The sequence below is a fragment of the Molothrus ater genome, chromosome Z (genome assembly GCF_012460135.2).
Source record: "Molothrus ater isolate BHLD 08-10-18 breed brown headed cowbird chromosome Z, BPBGC_Mater_1.1, whole genome shotgun sequence".
Lineage (NCBI taxonomy): Eukaryota > Metazoa > Chordata > Aves > Passeriformes > Icteridae > Molothrus > Molothrus ater.
In genome coordinates this window covers 1,938,781-1,963,318 of record NC_050511.2, presented here as the reverse complement: position 1 = coordinate 1,963,318, position 24,538 = coordinate 1,938,781, and the positions used below count along the sequence as shown (strand labels likewise).

Here is a 24,538-nt window from a genome sequence, read left to right as displayed (position 1 = left end):
CTGTTACACCTACCTGAACACTGAATCTGAATGTCATTTTGCTGTCCCTTTTTCCTTACAGTAGGACTTCAAACATGTTACCTGCCTTATTGGTATGTAAAATGTTTCTTCTTTTGTATGTCAGTCAGTTGCTGAAATTTGTTATATAAATATCAGAATCCTTGTTTGTTCCATTTAAGACAAGATGCTGTCACTACAACGAGTAACAATTTTGCAATTGTGATCAACAGCTTTCATATTTAGTAGAATCACAAATGAAAAAAACCATCTGGTGATTTCCACAAAAAAATAATGTGAGCTGTCTTCATGTAGGATAACCATCAGATCAGATACCCTCCCACACCTTACTGAAGTTGTTAGATTTAAAGGTTGTTTTTCAGTTCAGTCCCCAAATACATATTTCTTCCATACACAACAGCTGATTTGACTAATTTATAACTATATTAACTTAAAACACTGCACAAGTTCTGTTACTGTTACCACTAATACTTCTAAGCTCTATTAAAACTATAATCTACTGTTTTAACTAGCTTTCTTTAAAGACAGAATTTTACAGACCAAAGCAAATTCAGTACCAACTTTGAAGCATTCTGATACCAGAAACTGTGTCTAATTCCTCTGAAATATCTTCAAAACCCAGGAGAGTATGCATGTTCCTTTTCTCCACTCAAGATGTTCTTTGTAATCCAGATAACGAGTTAACCAACTGCCTTTCAGGAAATAAATTTCTTTGAACTGGGCAAATGTCTTTTCCTACATCTTATAGGCAAAACCTGTGTTTCTTTAGTGAAAGTGTTTGAAGCTAACTATCTCTACAATCACCTTAGCATTGTCTCTGAAACTTCCAGAGGTTAAACACCTTTACTTACACTATTACCAAACAGTAGAAATTTAAAGATAAAGCCTTTTTGTTTAAGAAATAAAATAAAGTTATAACAAGCATCATGTCTGAGATGTACTGCAATATTGTGAGATCAGAAGGAAACCAGTGAGAGGAAACTAGATTAAGTCAGTTGATTAAATTAAAATTAACTGAGAAAATTTTATCTTTGATTCATTCTATGTGCTAAGTATAGGCATGACAGAATTCAATTTAAAAGGACAATTAAAGGAAATCATCACTAGTAAGAAATATGATAACAAAAATCATATCCATTTTGAAGATTTTTACAGCATTCATTGTGATAAAGGGGACTCCACCCTTCTCCTAATCATAAGCCCACAGCTAAACCCACAGCTGTGGCAAAAGGTCAATACACATTTCTAATCCAACCCATGACTCCTGTTTCCAGTTGCTAATCTAGGCTCTTTGGCACAGATTGCTTTCCATGTCTAGTCTCTGCCCAAACACAGAAGATTTACTCTACCTAGTACTATTAGCAGTTTAGGGTCAGAGGTTGAGCACCACACAGCTGGAAATGAACACTTAGGTGAGGCACCGAAAATTTAGAGCTTGAGTGCTGCCGGAAGTGCGGATGATGCAGCTCAGCCCATCCAGAATCTGAACTGGAACATGCAGCTCCCAAAGGCCACCCTGCTCCTTCTCTCTTGCAGATCAAGTACTGAGACAGGTCTGGGGTACAAAGCTACCAGATGTGAGCCTGCCCTCCCACTGAAGAAAACCGTTCTCTGAAAAAGGCTATCAAGGCACACAAGGCTTATCAGAACACAGCCAAGCACTCCAGATAAGGTCAGCAAGGTCAAATAAAGTAAGATACCACAATACGAGCACAGGAGGAGGGTGTCAGTGACAAAGAGAAGGAGGTGTGGTTACCTGCATAAACATTTGAAGATCATGTGAATGCCTACAATCACCTTGAGCAAACTTCCTGCAAATAACTACTTTAGCTCATTTCCATAGTACTGATTTGCAGAAAGTGGCTTTCCAGTAAGATGTTTGCAAACCTTACCAAAAGCCTTCAGTTTGAGTTAAAGTATAAGCAAGTTAAGAAAGCAACACCAACTCCTAGTGCCTTAAATTGCTCTATAAAGGTGGAAACAGATGTGGCCAAAATAAAACAGAAAGGTCAAATTAATTGATTGTTTAATGCCATTTCAATTCTTGGATATATTTAAAGAAAACACAAGAAACATTCTGCTTAAGACCTGTAAATACAACTTGTACATTGCACATATTTGAGTTTTGGGGCAGTCATCTCATTCTTTCAGAGACTCCAGATGTGAATTTTCAGCTTGTAACATGAATGCATTAAACATTTATGAGCAAACTTCAGCTTCACTTGGTTTTACACTCCATGCGACTTCCTGAAGAGATAGGAAACAGGAAGTTGGGGCAGGAAAAAAAGGTCACTGATTTTGTTTCAATGAGGGTAACAGGGTTTCAGGTGCAGCAGATTAGCATTGTTTGTTTTGGGGTGGAAAAGGGGGAAAAGAGAGGGAGGAAAAACTCTTTAACAGTTCAGTATTTTTAGGTTGCTCTTTCATACAGAAAGATAAAACAATATGCACACAATAGTAACAAAAAGCTAAAGCAGACCACTACTGATGTGAACTACAGATCAAGACACTTAAGTCACTGCTTTGCAACTTAAAAGTCTTCTCCACATATTACATAGGATGGGATTGAGCATCAGTTTATTACTCAATCTCAAATGCACAGCATTTGGCAACCCCTTGCATGTTTATGAAAGAGGCTTAAAGCAGAAAGTGAAGATCTACTGTGGACTTATTAGCATTCTGAATCTCAAACAAGCTACTGAAACCAAGTCAGCTATTGTGAAATTACAGCAATATAGTTTCATGCAGGATCATGTTCTGCAAACAACACTGTTTAGGTATTTCCACTGGAATTAGTACATGAGATCAACTAAATATGATTTAGTGGTGCATATTTCAAATAATTTGATCATTTACAAGGATGAAATGACCATCTTTGTTCCAGTGGCACAGTGTCAGAACACGCTGTCTAGAGTGGGAGTTAAGAAAATACCTGGTATGTAATTGCTCTGTGGCTCAATCCCAGCTGGAAAGTTAGTGTTCTCAGGAATGGAATGGGTATAGTCATCCAGAGGTGGCAGCTCCGTTAGGATCTCAGTGTGCCGTGGCACGAGCACAGGAGGCAAGACTGGAAAGGCAAAATTCAAAAAATCACTGGTAATCAAAACACACAATTTTGTGAGCTAAAACTAAAAAAATAAATCTAAAACATCTAAGAGCTTCTTCAGATGTTTTGAAATCTCCTGAAACTCAGCACTGCTAATACTACACTTGCACAGCTAGTTACTGGAAGAGATATGATTCCTGAGGTGCCTTAAATAAGACCATTTCACATTAGCAAAGGTAAATCAACTTTTTTGTCCCATCCAGTCTGAATTGCACCTGGCCAGCTGGAAATTGCTAGCAGTCCTGGAAGTGTTTATAAACACATTTGTAAAGATTTTTCAGTACCTTTACTATTAAAAACTTTCAGGGATATGATCTCAAAAAGAATCTTTTACTTCTATCAAGAGAGGACATCACCTTTCTCTCATTTTTTATTTAAAACATTACGCTGAATAAACACAAACAGATGCTGACACAGAAAGCCAGAAGCAGTCCTCCTACCTGGTGTCTCCACTCTCTGGTAGTGGTAAGGGTTTACACATACTTCATCCTTTTTAAGATTAAAAGCATATTCACAGTTTTCAATTGCCTTAAGTTCATGGTGGCTGTGCAGGTCTGGCCAGCGCCACAGGCGGCAGTAAATGACATGTGGCAGTCCCTTGCGGTGAGACACCTGCAGACGGCCATCGAGGGATCTGCAGGGGAAAGATGTGGAGAAGCATTTACAGACTGCGCGCTGCCTCGGTCCCTCCAGCAACAGAGTACACACATGGGTAGCTCATTCTCAGAATTCAGTGCGTTGACTCTGCTACTGACATCTATACCCTAATTGAAAGGCTTCAAATGCAAAGAAAGTGATCGTATCAAGCAATGTCAACTCATGTTTGAGCTGCTCAAATTAGTGCCAGTGAATTTAGACTTCATTAAAAGCCACTTACATACAACCAAGTATTTAGAATGATTGCTTCATATACTTTTTTTTTTAATGCAGAAAACAGTTGTTAAAAATAAAATCACACACTTAATGGTCCCTTCCACTGCTAAAGGCACCTCAAGGCTTTGCTGTGGCATGGATGCTTTATGGTTTTAAGTATAAGAACTCCCACAGGACTGCAAATAAGCCTATAAGCAGTCAGCTGCCCAAGTGATCCACATGGCAGTATAACTGCAATACAAAACACATGAATGCACATCTTGTAAGGGCTGTACAGTTTATCTTCTTCACTTCGTCTGCCTTGCTACCAGCTGAAAATGTTTTGCTAGTTTTAAGACAGACTGCATATGCTTACACAAATGCAGATGTTTATGATTGTTATGGGATGGGAGACAAACCTCAATACACAAATCAAGTAATGTGACATGAAAAAATAAAGACCCTGTTTAGAATTTGCCCACCATTAAGTACTGAAGAATTTATAAACAATTCTTTAGTAGCTCATATCTGAGCCAATTAGCAAGATTTAACTGAAAGCTTGTGGCATACAAAGCAGTTTAAACACTTTGTAAGATTAGGTCTAAAGAATTAAGTTTTCCAATTTTGTTAATATAAATACCAAATCACATTAGAGCTTGCATTTTACAAGTCTTCCCATTCTTTCAATAGCACTGGCGTGAAAAAGGAGTAATAATAGAATTAAGAGTTTCATTGGTCAAAACATCAGCTGTGAACATACTGATTTCTACACTGGCAAGGAAATACTTCAAAATGCTGTACCATGAGAGGCCTAGGAATCATTTTAGTCTATTTTACAGCTAAAGCATCCCATTACAGACCCTCCAAAGCCAATCCCTCCCACAAGATTTTTATGATGCGAGAGAGGGCAGAATATTCACCTGGTTTGTTCAGAGAAGCTGTAAAGGCCTGCTGTATCCCACTGATCTATCGTGTTTGGTGTACTCAGTCCCCAAATTTCAGAGCAAGTGCTGTGCATAAATTGAAAACAAAAACAAAAAATTGATATGAATATGGAACATGGTTATTCAAAACACCATGAGGTCAAACATGGAAAAATGTACAGAATACTTCCTTTCACATAGAAGATAGAGCACTGTTAGACTGGCATTTAAACTGACATCTCATGCTATATTTTCTATATGAAGGAGGCTATCAAAATGGAACAAGTGATTCAAGGCAAATGACAAATGTTTTTAAAGGTGAACAAGTTCTCAGGTTTCAAGTAATTGATACAGTTGCAATGTTCCTTAAAACAGGCAAAACTTCCTCAGCCTAGTTCTTTACAAAATTCAAATTTAAAAGGTAGTTTCTGGGTTGGGTTGGTTTTGGGTTTTTTTTTGTTTTTGTTTGTTTCTAAACATAAACTGCCCTAAGACTTCAAACAAAGGCCATGTGTATCCAAAACTGAATATCACAATCTAAAGTTCAAGTATCACCACTTGATTCATCAGCATTAATCTCATTTTCCATGCACAGACTAATTTGTTGCTATTCTGAAAAACAAATTCAAACTCTGAAGAAAAACACATTATAGCTGATATTAGCTGTTTTCTGTACTCTCCTTGATTAAACAGCTAAATATTCTTTCACACAGTATACAAAACAGAATGTTTTACAGTGTAGTACCTTAAGATTCAACTATCACATATCATTAATTGCTAAATCAATCAGGAGAAAAGGAAAGGCAGCTAAGCCTTTACCAAACTGGCTCAAGGAGCAGATCACAATGGAAAAGACAAAGGAACATTCAGTCACAGACACAAACTAAAGCAGAGGCAAATTTAAACAAAGCAAGAAAACAGCATAGGATTGCAAACAGGCAGCAGACTTTCAGAAGCATAAATGAAGCTCAGTTCTATAACATACTTGCTCAGTGACCACTGAAAATAGACACTTTATTTTATATAAGTAACATACTTATATACTCTCACTTCAGAAATGGAGAGAATTTGTTTCACAAGCAAATCTCTCCTTCCTAATTATGCAGCCTGAAGTTGGCTGGTTGCTGTATTACCTTTAAAATTAAGAGCCTCTGAAAAGTTGCAACAGGAAGAATCCAAGGTCACCAAACTTCTGATTTTAAATACAAGTGTTGTGACTGAAATTTAAATTACCAAGTTTAGCTGATACACTCAAGTTTGGATTGAGTGCTTAAGAAAACAAAAGTGAGGCTGATGTTTTTATTTCTTCTCATTACACAGGGAAAATTCATTAGTGTTACAAAACAAAAGAGCAGACAGCACTTCATTGGACTTGAAACTACTGTCAGGGCTGACAACCACCTCAATTCCACAGTGACTTTTAATAAAACCTAAGTGTTGGCAGCTGGTGAAGGCAATGAATGGGTCTTGTTTCCTTCTTGCCTCTACCACACACCTCATTTCTAATGCCATCCCAGTGAGGCTGAAACGTGCATGCCAGTGAGAAGGCACCCAAATCAATAAACTGGCTATCTGACCAGAGAACAAACGTGGCTGAAAATGTATGTTTTGAGTTACTTTTCAGTCAGATCACTTCTCTTTACTGTAGTTATATGAGCACTACAAAGGAGAGTGTAACTGTCAGTGGCAACAGCCTGCTTTTATCACAAATAAATATGTTAAATAAAATAAGGCCTTTTGATACATTACTGACTATAGGTACAAGTAAAACCCTGTACTAGATGAGTTTGCCTTGTAGAGAGCAGCAGAGAGCCAGAGATGAAGGCCCATTCTTTGGCAGAGATCCAGCTCTTCAGAAAAGCCAAGCATCCCAAACAAGCTGCATCCAGATCTCAAGCAGCATCACAGCTCTCCCAAAGGAGTGGGCAAAGAGGGATCCTGCCCATGGCTGCATCAGCAGGGCCTGCAGCCTCTCTTTTCCACATTCCTAAGATGGAGTCAGAACCCTGGGTTGCCAGAAGCTTTGCAAGGATTGAAGTAGTTGCCCTGAAGACACATGGACACCAGGGAGCACCTCTGCACTGTACTGTGTCCTTAAATATGCACCACTACTGCTGCTAAGACAGATCATCTTTACATGCAATTAGGAGAACAATCAGCAGACACAAAGCCTGCTGCATATTAATTGACACAGTGAGCTCTGACAGCTCACTACCTTTGAGCAATGGATCCTTCATACAAAGCAGTGCTCCAAAACTGTGGAGCTGTCACACAGATTACACATTCCCAAAACTGTGGGGTGCACCACTGGTGTAAGCATGACATTGCCATGCATTTGGTTCGCAAGGCTTTTAATACAGCACATGCAAAAGTACAATTTCATAGCCCTTGACAAAACAAGATGAACAGGAACAGTATTTTATATTGCTAACCTCTTCTCCCTATTAATATTTAAAGCTGACAGCATATTCCACAACCTACAGAAAGACAAACAGTATCCTGAAGTGGAATGTGTGACAGAGCCACAGCTTGGAATGAAGCTCAAAACACCATGGAGGGAGGACAAGCCAAGAAGCACAGAAAAGTGATCAGTCAGAGCAGCAAAACTGCTCCAAAGTCATTGGTTTACATGATGTGCTATCCTCTGGGATGCACATCTGCTTAGAGTTGGGATTATTAGTAGTGTTTTAGTTTCATCTACACCAGAACTCTACTTAAACTCCAGCAATGCACAATCAAACACAGAAGAAAGAGCCTGCAGGAAATCATTCCATATGATCAATGAAGTCAGCTCAACAAAGATTTTACTGTTTGCTGGAAGAAACATCTAAAGAAATAAAGAGGTTTCTCTACTTCCTGCTGACATAAAAGATCCATTGCCTACAAGGTGCAAGACCGTCCCCTCACCACATCACCCAGGCAATAAATCAAGACTCTTAAAATTCACACACACGCACACCAGATCAAAACTAAATTCCTCACAACCCTAAAAACCATACTTCAATACACAGTACTTCCATGAAAGGCCACAGTATGTTCATTCATACACAAGCCATTGCCTGACAGAGGGCAGGCATGTCTACTCATCCCTGAAAGGTGGTGCTGGAAAGGTGACTGAATTCTGAAAGATGTTTTAACCACCCGTAAAACCATCTGAAAGTAAGACAGGAGGTACAGATTTTTAGTAGTGCAGAATTACTGCCTCAAAACAAACAGGAATCACTCACTACTAAATCTACCTTTCTGAAGCGTCCAAAATCTTGTGTGATGCAGAGTCCTTTCCATGCATTAGTCCTTAAAGGTTTCAGGAGAATCAAGTACTAACATCTGTACTCATAAGTCAAGCCTTGTCTGGAAATATTCCCAGGCCCTGGAACATGATCATGTATGCTAGAAAGCAGCTAGGACATTCCCCAGCACCAGGCTGTGCCAATTATTGTTCTCCCACACAATTCCCAGGTTTGTGAGTCGCACACCATCGGGACCCATTCACAGTGGACAATTCAGATGCAGCTCCCCTGCTTTGCTAGCTGAGGGCTGAAGAGAATGGACAAGGCAGTCCTGAGCCAGTTGGACGCTGCCTGGGAATGTTCCCAGGCACGTTTAATTTATTAGGAAGGAGGCAGCCAAAACATATCACCATTTCACCTTCAGTAAGCACTCAAGCTGAAGCCTGGAAGGACACTTCAGGCTTTGTATTTTACCAAACAAGGGGCTTGGTTTTGAACTCGCTGTACACTGTATCACTGGTAAGCCATCATTGTTTTCAAAATATAATTTGGCTTCTGTGTCACTGTACCCAAATGTTTCCTGTGCAGACAGTGTTTAAATATACTCCAAAACACAAGTTCAAAGCTAATGTACTTCCTCTCTCCTGGACACTTTCATTCCAAAGAGCATTTTCACTGCTGTTCTTAAAACAATTTGTTGACAGAAACAAGCGAACATTTGGTCAACAATACAAAAGCTAGTTTTTTATCTTTTCAACACTTTTCAACAGTAGCTCCCAGCAGCAAATCATCATGTTCTGTGGCCTTTAGTACTCCATGCTTCAACAGAAGATTGTTACTTTTGCAGTTCCCACAAGTAAGTGAATTTATTATAAGGGACTTCAGGGATATAAACACCAATCTAGCTCAGATTCCCAGGTGATGTGAAGGTCTAACAAGAGAAAACTATTTCCCAGAGAAAGAAGAAATGCTGAAAAAATATTTACAAGGAATAAGAAGCACTCTTTCAGATCAAGTACTTTCAGGGAAACCAAATCTAGCAGGTATGTGGTTAAGCTGCTACACACTAAACCTGGGACAACTGGGGTTTGGGACTCTTTAAGGCTGATATGGTAAAGAAAGGATCAGATAAGTTTATACATGGTGGAACAAAAGCTACTTCTGTCAGAAGCTTTCCCTGAATGGAAAGGGTTGTAAGAGCTGGTGTTTTAACCTGATTTTTTATCTGCTTATAAGGACTATCATCTCATATGATACTGTGCAATTCTAGCAAGAAGAATCTTTAATGTGGCTATCAGTGTGCAACAGTTCACAGTATGCCTTCACTTCTTCCATTTCATCATTTCCTTTAACAGGAAAATCTGAGTTCCAAAAAACCTGTACTCTGGGCAAGAAATTACCTACACAGCAATGAGCTGTAGCAAGGCTTTATTATTTTCACACAAAATGTCAAATCTGACTGTCTTTATTCAGTAAGACAGAAAACTCTGACATACACAAGAAACATGTGGATACAGGACAACCCCAACTATGGAAGATAATCTGCAAGTATTTGTATTGCCTTATCTACAGATGATGTTCCCAGTCATTATTCCACTACCTTAGTGGAATAACAGTTAACTGTAAGTCTGCTATAAAAACTGGACTACCAAGTCCTGGTACAAATACAAATAAATTATTGATCTGCCCACAACAAATAAACATAGAAAACAGTTTGTGCTACACTCATGAGTAAGCAATAAAATTATTTTAAGGCAGTGTATCTCAACCAGAGGAATACTGTCCCTATCAAAATCCATACCAATAAAAAAAACCTACATTAATGAAATAGTTTAAAGAAATGCACTGTACTGATCTACATGAGTCCAAAAATACACATGGACCTCTTATCACTTGGAACACACAGCCCAAAAACAAGTTCTTCTATTTGATATGTTTAGGTGGTAAAGGACACCGCAGGAGAACACTGAACAGGATAAGATGACCTGTGACAGCACAACCTCATCTCGGTGAATATAAAAAGACTTTTGCATCTCGGCTTGTGGCAGCAGTAATTGTAACTAGAAACATCAGCAGTTGGAGATGTATATACACAGATCAATCCACAATCCCTTCACTCATGTCCAGATGCCAACTATTAAAGCCTACTGGTACTCAACATTGGCTGCTTAATTAGGATCAGTTTCTCAATGCAGTTAAAAGCCAGATGTACTGATTTGCAGATCCAAGCAAGTATGTGCAAGCATTGACCAGATATTCATGGCCACAGCATCAACAAGCTCATGTCTACACACAGCACTGCACATCCTCCAAGACATCCCTGCACCTTCCCCAAGAGCACCTGCAAAGCAGGAGATACAAACAGGTATAAAGGTGATAGATCTTGTCAACAATACTCATTGTAACAGAGAAGTTTATATGAGGCTATAGCTGAAAAACCTGAAGCCAGCAGAATTTTAATCAGTATCCAGTGTGTGATAGTTTTGGTGTGCACCAAAACTAAAACACACAGTGCTTGGGCTGATCTAGGTATATTACAGGTTGTTGCTATCATGAATTTATTACCAGTTTTTACTGAGAAACAGAATGAACAAACAACTATCCTACCACTATTTACAGTGTTGGTAACTCCGTGTGCTCAAGGTACTTTTTGTACTAAATTAAGTGCTTGCAACAAGTACAACATCAGATGGAAGCAGGCAGAACCACTTCAAAGATACTTACATATGAAGTACCACAAACAATATAAAGAAGTTGTTAAATATTGTCACATTTCATATGTAACTGTAGTTACACATTTTTTCTTCGAAGTCTTGCAAGGTGGAACAGCTCTAAAGGAGCTAAAAGGCACTGAGTTCAGTTGGCAGCCTCCTCTTTACCTGAAGCGGTAACACTAGAATTATGACAAATAAAACCTGAAATGCAAATAGCACTGTGCTAGTCAAAGCCCACATTATACAGAAAACATGATAGAAATGGTCTTGGACATTTAATTTGCTTATTTGTGAAGTATTACACGGAGCCCCTAATATCCTTCCTGAATCTTTCACATCTTTCAGAATCTGCAGCCACTAACAAGTCTGCCAAGTTCATGTTCAAGGCAATCTTCTCCATTTGCCTTTCTCCTGCATCTTATAATCATGAGCCTTTCTCCCATTGAATCTAATTTGTCTGCCCCTACATTTTCTGAGGCACTTGTAGTGCTGGAGCTGTGGCTGAAATGAAAAATAATTTCAGCAATCTCTGACAGTACTCCATTTATCTCTTTTAAAATGGGAGATGAGAATCAAAGTTATTTTCCAATTCTAGAATTCTCACACAAAGTCTTCCCTACAGACGTCAGCCTGATGTTGGTTTTCACTGTTTTTACTCAAAGACTAAACAAGAAAAAAATACTACAGCAACAAAAATGATCAGATTTTTCACTTGAATTGGAGAAGTTACTTATACAAGCATGCAGGCACCTTTATACTAGCCTAACATTTACTAGGCTTACGACTTTGTTATTTTGCCAAGTAGGCAGAAAAGAGGCAGAAAATTTGCTTCAAGAGCTATACCAAGCTATCCAAATTGGAGCTAGAGCAGTAAGAAATGGCCATTAGACTTATGGAATCCCATTTTCTCATAACAAATGGGCAATGCCAGTGCTTTAGCTTTGCTCATGGCTGCCTCTGTAAAATTTACCAGAGAAAACAGGTTGAAGTCTGCAAACTCCAGATCTGTACCTTGTATACAAGACCTGTACCTTTGTATTTAAAGAAATAAATCAATCTTGCTATATGTAATGTCTTAGATCCAAGAATTCAGAGCAACGTATTGAGCAGGAAGCCAAGGCAGTAACCACCACACCGACTTGGCCTCCAGTTTATCACTGGTGTGGCTACACTGAAGCTGCACTCCTGTGAACACACTGCCCATTACACTCCACAGTTTCTACCTTTGAGAAAAGGACCAGTGAATTGATGTATGGAAGAAGAGAATCCTTCCTCTCATATTAGTTACCTTCTTCCTGATGCAACTGAGATTCAAGAACAGCTGAGGAGATATACCAAGCCTTTGGAGCTAGTTCAGAAATGGCCTCAAAGTCTCCAGTAATAGGAAAAACTGAATTAAAACACTTAAGTGTAACAGAGATTAAACTAAGTCAGCATTTTAAAAAGTTCACTGGCTTACAAAGATACATGTATTATACTCAGCACAGACAACTCTGACCAAACTTGCCCGATCATGGTTTCCTTAATTCTGGGTTTCAAATGAAAATATGTTTTTATGAAAATATGCTTTTATATTCTGATTTGATAGTCCTTTCTGTATACTGACAATTAGCACTTTTTCCTATTACAGCCTGAAATGCCTACAAACCAGAGAGGAGTAATGCTAACTATATTAACAGTCTTTCCAAGCAGCACCTCAGCTAGCTGCATCACTAAGTGCCTGAACAAACCCACTGAAATGCAGTCTGGTTGACCTAAATGCCCCAGCTACTGCATGTTGCTTATGCTTCTTTTCCCCATGCTGGGGGTGACAGGGGAAAGGTTACTCGCACTATGCTGACTTAGGAAAGACTAAAACAACCTGCAGTAAGGACATGAATGCTAAGCTCCTTTCATGACATATCTACCATACTCCTCCTTTGAATTATTTTGCATCCCTGCAGAACTGATCAATGTCTTGCATCTCCAGCATCTCATGTTACAGTGACATAATGTCATCTGCTCACTTAAGTGTACAGAACCAGGCACACACATTCATCAAATGGAATGACTCAGAGCTACAGCGGTTCGTTCCTGCTTGTCAATGACATCAAGTTACAGAGGTCCTGATCTCATTATCCTGCAACAGAAAATATAAAGTTTCAGTAATTCAGCATAAAATAATGATTTCTCTTCCAATCACCTGCTAGAGGGATGACCTAATAAGTTAACAAACACACAATAAAATCCATAGGTATAAATTCTTTTCGAAAATTATCTACGCCACTCTGTGGTGGCACTTGCCCTTTAGAGGAGCTGGACAAAGGTTCTTCTATGGAGACAATTCTGTGATAGAACCTGGTAGAAAAGCAGACCCCTAGAAAAGTTATGTTAAAGGGCTGTACTAGCAACCAGAGTAAATGAAAATCTACATGTATTTACACACAACCATAGGTGGATAGTTTAAGTAGTTCCAGGTGGTTTACCACCAGAATCTTCCATTCTTCACAGAAGAAATAGAGCCTGGCAAGTCTAGGAAAAGGATACAAAGTAATGCCTTACAAAGCCCTGGACTTGATCTTCTTGCACAACTGAAATCACAGATTTCTCTCTCAGCACAAACTCAGCAAAACAAGAGTAAAAGTGTGGGCTGGGCACTGATCATCTACAGCTAGGAGTGCTTCCTCAAGTGTCTCTAACCCCTTAGATTTACTTATTTAAGCAACTGGCTTAGCATAGTTACTAAAAAAAATTAAAAGAAAAAAAACACTTTTCCTCCTTCCCTAGAATCCAAAAGCAGACCTTTACGCTTCAAGCAGAAGCCACAGATACTTGCTGAAAACTGTAACACTACCTTCTCTCCCTCCCTTCCCCCACCCCACAGGCACGTCCAAGACACACTACATGCAGCCAAGAAAGATACATTTATGTATGTGCATATTTAGTGGAATATAAATCAGGAACCATTACACAACCTCTCATCTTTCAGAATGCTTTTACAAATAAAGTTTACATAGAACTTTATAAAGTATATTCAAAACCATCACATCAAATACAAAATGCAGCATCTGAACTGAGGAAAATGACTTAATAACCTTCCTTATAAATAGATGTATGCTAAAAAAATTAACACATCAAAATAGCCAGAAAAGCAGGAGGCACAGGATGCAATTAACCTCTCTAACACTGTGGGAAAAGAAAAAAAAGTCATTGAATAACTCCCATTTACTTCAGATTAAAACTTCAAGGATGTCCACAGGGGACACGAAAGTGGAACGTGATGTACAGAAGATACTGTTAGAGCCCAGCATTTGAGCTGCCCAGGGCCAGTAGCTGGTTTTCTCTAGTTCTGCTGAGTGCCAGGCCAACAAGTGATCTTGATGAACAGCCTATGCTTCTGTTGCCTTTTCTAAAGGAACACTTCTTCCTGGTCACATGTGCAACAAACCGCCTACATAGGCAAAAATACAGATACAAGGTTCTTCAAAGCACTTTATTATCCTCCCTTCTCCCAGATCCTGACATGCTAGCCCAGTGCTGTCAGACAGAATAAAGCAGTCAACATCAGGGCTACCTTTATTTTTCTCTCAATGCTAGGAGATCCTGGAAGGATAGAACCTCAAAGTTCAAGAGCAATTTTCCCAGGATGCCATGGAAACCAAGCTGAAGTAAAATATTCCTTTCTTTTCTCATTGTCCATATGGTCTGCTCAGACAGAGATCTGATCAAGGAGTTTCTACACTATGCTCAAAGGCAGGTGGGGAGTAGAGCCTGAAAATTTCTAAATGACAAGGTCAAGCAACATAGAGGTGAGAAATAAAAGGCATGCAGTGCAGCTCAGCCTCCTTCAAGACTCAGCAGGGAGCTGGCCACAAGTCTTATGCTCAAAGACCAAAGATGTGGAGCATCCAAAAGCAGCCCACGGAAATCATGAGCTAACAGCTTTGCTGGGAAACTTGCCCTGCAGTTCCCCACTCCCAACCAAACACCACACAGCTTTCAGCAGCTCTGCATCTCACAAACACTGAAGCAGTCTAACTGGAGATAACAGGCACCTAAGCATGGAAAAACTGCCCTCAGTCACATGTCCCAAAACAGCCATCAAAACCAGTCACTCATAGATGCCCTGTATCTACTGAAGATGACAAGTGTACAAGAGCATTCACAATGGTAGCTCTCTAAAGACTAACCAAGGGGTGGAGAGAACCCAACAACAACAACAACAACAACAACAAATTAAAAAATTTTTAAAAAAAGGAAAAAGGAAAAAAGCCCACACAACAAAACCAACAATAAACCTAAAAACACTGAGGACGTAGATGTTTATGCTTTAAGATGCATTATTGAAATGGTAGCTTGGAATTCCTACACTGCTTTATTTGTTACACTATTATATCCAATAAAGGTTTTCTAACTGCTGCAGTTTCACATCTTTAGAAACATAAACTACTCTGTGATAACATCAAGCAGTGGGTTATGATGACACCCAGTGCATTTCCACAGGTTAATGTTGTATCATTCTTTACAGACCTGAAAATCAGAAATATCCAAGGACAAAGTACCTGTATATGAAGACCTATCCATCCCAATACTGGCTGATATATCCACAACAAATTGTTTCGTTAATAGCAGACAAATCTCACAGAAGATCACGCTCCCAACAGACATTAAAAAATGACCTTTATCTCAAGTTCTCTAACCACTGTTAGTCACAGTAGGTGTGGTGAAAGATTTCCCCACAAGCTAACAGGTACAGCTACCAAGCAAGGGCCAAGTCAAGTAATTTTTCTTGAGGAGTCCATCATCCTCCAAGTGGGTGAGTGGCTGATGCTACCACCTGCGTGGGCTAGTTTGCAGCTGATAGACAGCTGAGAAAACATGAGATGTTTTGATTAACCTTCTCAAACTACTGTGTATTTGGGACAGTGAAGGGGAGAGATTAGCCCTTCAAGTTAATTGTCCACAGTCCTCAAAAAGGATATTACCTTGGCAAAAAGATTACTCTTGGAACAACAGTTACAGGATCTTCAAGTACCTCATTTCAAACTGAACTTTCCTCTGGACAGCCGCTATGAATTACACACCCATGTCAGAAACGCAAGAAGAAAAACAGAGGTTATATGCTATGAAATGCTCAATCCAGGGAAGCCACCACAATCCCTGCTGCAGCCCAAGCCATGCACACCTGGCAGAAAACGGGTGAAACAGAGAATACACTGACCTTGATCCATATCCCAAACAACAGACTGTCTTTATGAAAACATAAAGAAATACCAACTATTATATAGCTAAATTATAATTGTTTCCTGTAAGGAATTTCAAATGAAGTTAAAGTTTGAGCCTTAGAGAAAGCTTCCCCAAGCAACACACTGAGGCTGAGAATTGAATGGTACTTGTGACATCGCTTTTTGCCAAAAAGATACAGTTATGTCTGACAATGCCCTCACCAACACTGACAATGCCCATATTTCATGACAAAAATAAAGAAAACTCACAACTAGCAAGGAAGCCATAAAAAGCCTTGAATAGTTGCATTGTTCAGATAGAATAAATAGATAAAACATTTCTAAAATGCGCTTTGCATGTTTGCTGTGATATTATATTACTTCATATGCTTTTCATAAGACAAAATCAAGACGGTAATAGCCAAGGTGCCTGACTAAAAGCCTCTACTCTCCTCAGGCCCAGAAGAGAACATGGGACCCTACAGCAGATACTGTCATCAGAAAATTGGAATATGCAGGAGAGACCTCTAGAATAAGAATGAAAGGTACTTCCTGAGCTTTGCTGACTAGAGCATAGGCAGAAAGGATGTGTTAAGACCTTGGCCACGTCCTGAAGTCTTCGACATCTTGCTCATGATTCACACCCACAATATGCATCTGAAGACTGTGCCCACAAGTGCTCTTGCCTCACATCCAATTGCTTAACAGGTAAAACACTTTCCCAGGACATCCAACAGTTTCTTTTCCTCACTCCACCTACCAGAAGTCAGCCCTGATCTACCATCACCTGCCCTCTGCTGAGGTGGCAGTTGCCCTGCTCTCTCCCTCTGTCCTATGACAGCCAAAAAGATGAGTGTTTCAAAGGCTCAAGGAAAACTAACATTTAAGTTAACAAATACATGGATTTTGCTGGAAGGAAGGCTGCTTAAATCCTTCTTGGAATGTCTGTGGTTGTTTGCCAAAACATTGAGGAGCTCCCAGAGGATCGACAAACACATCAGTACTCAACTCCAGTAAAAATGTCTTCCCATCAGCAAACAGAATTACAGAATTTTTTAAATGACTGCCATTAATGCAGCTTGCACTAGGTAGAGCCCTTCTGTTTTCCTCCTATATTCATCTAATTGAGACATACAGTGGACAGCAAATTTTTGGGTACTAACTGTGTTTAGACAAGATATCAATCTGCAAGACAGGTACATGGGACAAACAGAACATTCAAAATTAAAATGCAAAATAACTGAAAAAGCATTTTTGTTATTGGTTTTGCGGAATTTATGGTTATGGACGCATGTGAATTCCTTTCCCTGGTATGGCTGTTCAGTTCATATTCAAGTTCCTCCCACTGCAGCAGAAGTGGGAGAAGACATAAAGAGAGTAAAGAATTATCAATGAGCTTGGGTGACTGGAGGCTGTGCTGCTGCAGGTTATGCAAACACTGTAAGGTACAGAAGCCACTCCTGAAAAATGTAGTTGGAGTCCATGAGATGAACATTTGAGTAGTCTACTAGAGACAAGGCTTTTTCAGCCAAACACCTGAGTCAAAAACCATTTCAAATACAACTTCTGTGCCACAAAGCTGCAAGATTCAAACATCAGTTGGTATAAGCCTTTCTTCATGTTCAAACCTTCAAAACTACAGCATGAGTTGAAATTATTTCAGGCATCAGAGGAACTCAACTTGAAGCGTTCCACAAAACTAAGGGGAAGTAAAGACCAGTTCTGGGAGGTAACTCACTAACTGAACTAAACAGTAACTTTGAAATTCTGCATTTAAGCTAAACTGAGTATGCTTCACTTGCACCAGGCTTTTCTCTTCCGCTACTCAAGAAAAGAACAAACCAAACACTGAAAAAGGGGCCTGTCTACCTACAATTATGAGTGAAGATTCTATGTGAAAATTCTCAACTCTAGTTCTAAGACTTCCTTGTATATTTTGTAATGAAAAGCCACAGGAGGATCTTTCCTGCACAAATGCTGAAGTCAGATTACTGTGCAGCACTTGTTCAAGGGGATTTCCCCAACCTCATTGTTCTTCTGCCAATTCTAAAGCATATGCAGCGAGATGTGAACTCACTCCAGCTCCCGATTGTTCTCTTCTATCCTGCCAGTCGGCTTCAAACAATGCAACATGACAGAAGCCAAAGAAAGCTGTTCATGATGAGACCATGGCATTGTACACAGTAAATTTCAGAAGCTTTCTACCAATCAGCAGTGCAACTGAGTCAGAGTAAGTGAAAAAAAAACAAAACAACCCCAAGTAGTAAACAAGACATGGGAAATTACTTTTATTAAATTAGCAGGTGTACATTACAAGTGGGATTAAATCAGTAGGGAGCCTATTAAACAGCTATTTGTGTTCAAAGCTGCAGCAGTAAAGGAACTGCAGTATCTTGTTTAGCCTATAAATTCCTCCTAGCCTAACAGCGTGAGCAACATATTTGGGAAGTCTCTCATGTAAAATTGGCTGGGTTGTCATAAAACATTCACAGTAGTAAAAACAGCACTCAGGTGTTTTGTTACAGTACCAAGAAAACTAAAATGGCTGACTTCTACAGAAGAATATAATGAGAAGAGGAATCTTCACCACACTAAATAGCTGGCCAGCTATAAAGGCATGAGTTACCACAGCAAGATAGGGAATAGTTTAGCATAGACTGTGGCTGGGTAAAGACTGAGTCCTTTATTGGAGAAAAAATAACTATTTATGAGATAATTTGGGGCTCAGTATTGACAATAAAGCACAGTCAACAAAATTTTTTGAGTGACTAACACATCTTCTTAATGGCAGCATGAACTGTCAAGATGCAGGTGTTACTCTTCCTAGTCAAAACTTTCTACCAGAACCTACTGTGCAGGTAAATTGCTAAAGTAAACACAAGCAGCCTCAGCATCAGTTGTTAACCCGATAATTAACTGCAAATTAAAAATTAAAAAAAAAAATTTAAAAAAATCAAGCAAGCCTAAGCACTTCCTTTAACACTTATTTTTGATTCAGACTTTTCCTGCTTCTTACCATTAAGGGAATCCTCATGAAGAGCAGCATCAACTTAAACAAAGAACTTTCACAAATCCTAACCACTCACATTCTCACCCCCAAATTTGCTTTCCCATCACTGATATTTCAACAGCAAAATACTTTAAGCTCACTCTCTAAACAATTAATACACCTTATAGCAGTGAAGGTGGCATTATTACAATCCTTAAAAAAATGTATCTCCATTTATAGAAAAATAACAGCAAATTAGAAACTTAGGTTACCTGGGAAAAGGCAGGAAATCCAAGGCCAGAATCCACATTCCCCCAGCCTTTATCCAGAATTCCAGTTAGTATACAATGTAATCCTCAAAATTCAACATTTCTTCCTTCTGACTCGAGAGACAAGCTCCTTTGAACTATACAGCATTTTCCTACGTGCTAAGTATTTTTCACATTTGTATTTTTACACATTGACCTAGCTCAAATGACATGCCAACACTCTCTGCTTGGCACACCAACTCTAACAAATTATGTGGGTAAGTCACGTGGCTTCCTGAATTGCACGAGCTTAAAACTGGCAGCCCTAAGTATCTTTGTTTAATACTCTAAGACTTCCTTTTTCAGGATGACATCATTGTAAGATGCTGTAACCTGAGCTATGCCTACACTAAAGCTTAACCTCAGCTACAGCAATTCAGTCCTCACCACCAGCCACAGCTGGGCCACAAAACAAGTTAACAGTTATGTTTTACTATTTGTAATTAAACCTCACTCAATTACACTTGAACACAACTGCTATCCTTAATTTCAGTAAAAAAGTTCATCCCATTCAATCCTGTGCCATGGGCAGGGACACCTTCCACTATTCCAGGTTGCTTCAAGCCCATCCAACCTGGCCTTGGACACTTCCAGGGATCCAAGGGTAGCCACAGCTGCTCTGGGCACCCTGTGCCAGGGCCTCACCACTCTCACAGGGAACAATTCCTTCTCCATATTGCATCAAACTCTGCCCTCTGGCAGTGGGGAGCCATTCCCTGTGTCCTGTCACTCCAGGCCCCTGTCAAAAGCCCCTTTCATGAAGTCCATTTAAGCCATCTGAAGAAGCTCTCAGGTATCCCTGAGAGAGACTATTCCAGTGGCAGTAGAGGAAAAGAAAGCTATTAGAAAAAAAAAAAGCATTATCTTGTGCTCATATCCATTCTGCATCCTACTCCACACATGAAATATAGCAACATCATTAACCAAATAGGAGAAAAATTTGCTTTTAGACTATAATGTGGAAATTACATTGAAAGGGTTAATAAAAGAAGGAATAACAGTATTTAACAGGATAACACTGCCATATTAATTGCTAAACTCTAGTTTAGACATTAAGTTTCAGGGAGCCTTGAAGTCAAACCTCATGTGAATATTTATTTCCCACTGTATATACATGCAGCATCTAAAGGCGTTTTGCAGCCTAGAGTTTGAACATGTCATTTTACATAATTAGGGCAGCATCCTTTTGTCTATAACCACATCCTTTAGTCTTTTACAGAGAACAATATTTAAGTTCCACCATAATTATGAGACTGCAGAATAGGGGCAGTTTGATTCTCCTGCTACACCTTTCCTATGAACACATCCAAAGTACTCACAGTATCAGATATCATAAGGAGGAGCACAAGATTATGAAGCTAATCTTGGCCAATATCCCCCACAATCTCAGCTGTTTCTTGCCATACTTCCAGAAAAGATTTCTTTGGCTTTGTTGAAAGAATGTTTTTATTGAAATTCCAACAAGAGAAAAACAGAGGGGGGTCTGCTTAATCCTCAATAAGCCTGTCATGAGAAAAGGGAATCAGTTTGTCAACAAACGATTTACAAGCATATTATTCCTGTAATCTCAGCAAGAAAAACAGTACTTAGTGAACTTTGAAGCATCGTCTTAAATACCTATACATATTTTTGAAAGCTTAAGATATTCAATTATAGTTTCCATGCATTTCCATTTACATCCAACCCAATGCATCCAGACTGAGAAACACTACATGGTTTGAGGACATTTTTTATATATTAAACTATGATTAAGAATAAGTGTCCATCCCCAGCTTGAATAGTGAATTATCCCATCTCTGCTACAAACTATCAGAAAGTGCCAAGTTTTCTTTCTGAGAAAACAGGCTTCACCTCTGTCTGGATTGCAATGTTATTTTAGGCTCTACCATGCCAACCCAAATGCCTACCACTGTCCTCTTCACTAACTTGCTCATACCTTAGCAGATGCTGGGAACTCTCCTAGAACAGTTCCCAGAGAAACTTTCCCTGCTTCCCAGTTTAATTGCTGAAATCACCTGTGTCCTATGGCTTTAACCTGAGAAGGAACAAACGAGTACCTGTAGTGCTCTCCTCTGAAGTAACCTATTTTGGGGAAAGATATTAAAGCCTGAAAACAATCTATTCTAGAAGCTGCAACTTGACAACTCAGCTCTATTAGTGATCAAAAGCATTCTTAAAACTAGGTTACTGCACTTAGCTATGTGATCACTTTCCTGACAAATATCCCCAAGAAATTCAAGACAACATGCTAACTGGTAGAGGGTTTGTTTTTTTCGCCTCTTTACACCTAAATTTACTTTTTACTCAGTTACGTGAAGAAAAAGGCATCCAAAAGGCATTATTTTAAAATATTTGTTTTCAAACAGCAGTTCCAAGCCAGCTTCCCCATCTTTGAACAGGGTATTTCTTTGCCCAGTGCACTCCTGCTGTTAACTCTTGTGTAGACACTGTGATCTGCACCCATAAGCTCCATTCTCGGAGGCTCAGAGTAACTAATAAAGAGAGCCAACCTGCAGAAAACAATTTTAACATGGGCCATGAGCCATGCCTAGGCCCCTTGTCCTATTCACGGTAGGGAATGAGGAAAGGGCTGCAGGGCAACCAAAGGAATAACAGAGAAACATAGTTTCTTCAAAGGATTTTAATCCAGTCAAATGGCCTTTTTTTCATGTGTTTGACAAATTTTCATCAGATTCTGCAGCTTTAAGTATTGAAGCATTTCAGAGTACTCAGAAATAGAGCAAAATTAAGATATACTGGATTTATTTCCTGGATACTTTAAGCAAGCCTAAGAGAAGTTGTGTCAATAGCATTATTCACTTCAGCATCAAGAGCAGTCTTTCAGGCTCAGAAGTCACATGGACATTTATTTCACTAAAAAAGCTGTAACTAAACAACAACTAAACCCAAAAACACTACAGCCTTCAGATGCAATCAATGCATGCTACTGTGTTTTTACATTTATTTAGGAAAGAATATCATAAAGGTATTCTGAATGCAATGCTTAAATAACAACACCTTATTTCCCCAGAACTTATTTCACCCCAGAATCAGGGTGTAACCAATGCCATGGGAGCAGTTAAAAAAATTGCCAGCCTTTAGTATTGGATGAAGTGAAACCCATACAGGTATGGCTTTAAAATATTTGAAATATTACGACTTCCTCCTAAAAACCTCAAAGCACCATCAGCATTAATGAAGTTGATCAGTAATTCTAACCAATCACTTAATTTGTAACTGTGTGCTTCACATTCCCAACACTCCCTCAGTATCTTCCACATTCCCAAAACCATGGAACCCATTGTAGGGCTTTCTCTTTGATTCCAAATGGTACAAAAAGTCAGTATTCAGCTCATATTGGAAGCAGAAGCTAGGTGCTTTAGAAATTTAACTATGGACTGCAAATTCCACAGATCATCTTCAATTCTTACTCTCACTCTTTAAGTCAAAATTGGGAAGCTGCAAAAAAACAAGCAAGAATAAGCTTCTAAAAACCATGGCACAGAGAAGCTATCCTCATGTTAAACAAGAGGGACAGAAAGCACACGTAAGACCAGATAATAGTAAAACTCCAATGGCAAAGCAGGCTGGAAAGCAAGAGCATGACAAGAGTATTAGCCCTTGCTCTGCTCTGGAAGCAATTGCTGCGTTTCACCTGGGACTCTGAGGCACCTGCATGGTACCAGCACCCCAGAAGAGACTCTCTGAACTGGGTTTTTTAAACCCAGAAAGCTGGGTTTTTAAACCTTTCTTCAGCCAAAAATCTGCCAGAGTGCTCTCCATCAACTTTCAACATTGCTCTACTTTTGTGATGCAATTTAATATAAATCAGCAGTAAAATTTACCTCCTCTGCAGGAACTAAGCCCCCCAATTAAAGCTGAGATTCAAGTGTTAACTACAGTTCCACATACAGTATCAAAAGCAACTATATATAATAACTGTAATATGACTATTGCTATTAATGTCAACAAAAAATTGTCCAAATTCAATGCTTCCCTTCCCTTAGGTTTTGGTTTGTTTTTGTTTTTTAAATTTATTTCCAATTTTGAAAATAAAGGAACTACAACAGTCCAGGTCACTATTATCCCAAACCTGACCCAACCAAACTCTTTTCACTAGTTGTACATTATAAGGCACTTTAAAAAAGCAACTGTTTTCTGGTCCCATTTAAAAGAAGCAGAAATAAGGCATGAAGCATATCTGTACTCTTTTTAAGACAGAAAAATGACTCAGCTGATCACACCAAAATACTGAGATGCTGAAACTAGTTGTGTTTTCATACTTTGGATTCCAATTCTCTGTGCTGTTACCACTGAAACAACTTTTTAAATAACAAAGATAAGACTATATGCCAGACTACATGCAAAAGATAGGACAATATGCCAGCTGATTATTCACTACATGGCATGGTTTGGTTTGTTAGATGCTTGGATTTCAGCCTCCACTAGTTACAAAGCATTTATGGACTGGATTTTGAGGAACCAGGTCTAGAGGAAGATGCCTCTGCACATGGCCATGGCAGGGGAGTTGGAGCTAGGTGATCTTTAAGGTTCCCTTCAACCCAAACTAATCTAGGATTCTGAGATTCAAAAGAATAATCCAGGCTAGGAAGGAAGAAACTGCTCCTTTAGAAGAAGGATGCTCACAGTGTTTCTACACTGACAGCATCTCCTGACCATGTCAAAAGTGCATGAGAGAGCATAAAGACAAGTTCTTAAATGCCACCAAATTCATTTTGCATTTTAGAAAAGTGAACTCACGTGCCAACATTTAGTTTCAGAATACACAAGGATTATGTGATTAGAATCCCACTGGCTTGCTGGGAGGATTCAGCAAGATAACTACAAATTACTTAGAGGGCTAGTGTCAAAAGGACTTCTGTACTTATTTAGCCTCTGCTCTAGATTACTGACCCACTTATGAAGAGCTAAGCAGTCCTGCTGTGCAATGCCAACACCCACTCCATCTGTTTGCTTCTGCTTTCTCAGAACCTCCATTAGTCTCGTAAGAAGTTGTTTTAATTACCACATGAGCAGCTTTTGTGTAGTACACACAGGATCAGCCTCCCTTAGTGTGCAGTCACCTTGACAAACAGCACAGGAGCAGAATAAACCTGATTCAGCACAATTATCAATGACACACAGTAAAAAATGCAGATTTCTGAGTAGGTGATTTATTACAACTTTTGTTCAA

The 24,538-nt window shown here is 39.2% G+C and overlaps 1 protein-coding gene across 3 annotated transcripts in view; it reads right to left on the bottom strand.

Annotated features, from left to right (window-relative positions):
- SMAD2 (SMAD family member 2) overlaps window positions 1-24,538 on the bottom strand; it is a 49,993-nt gene that overhangs the window by 11,626 nt on the left and 13,829 nt on the right. For 2 of the 3 annotated variants that reach the window (XM_054517904.1, XM_036403116.2), the window contains exons 3-5: window positions 4,897-4,986; window positions 3,565-3,758; window positions 2,951-3,085 (exon numbers count right to left, since the gene is read on the bottom strand). In XM_054517904.1, the coding sequence (XP_054373879.1) occupies window positions 2,951-3,085; window positions 3,565-3,758; window positions 4,897-4,986 (419 nt within the window). The remainder of the gene's footprint in view (window positions 1-2,950; window positions 3,086-3,564; window positions 3,759-4,896; window positions 4,987-24,538) is intronic. The other variant, XM_036403117.2, reaches the window with a different exon arrangement.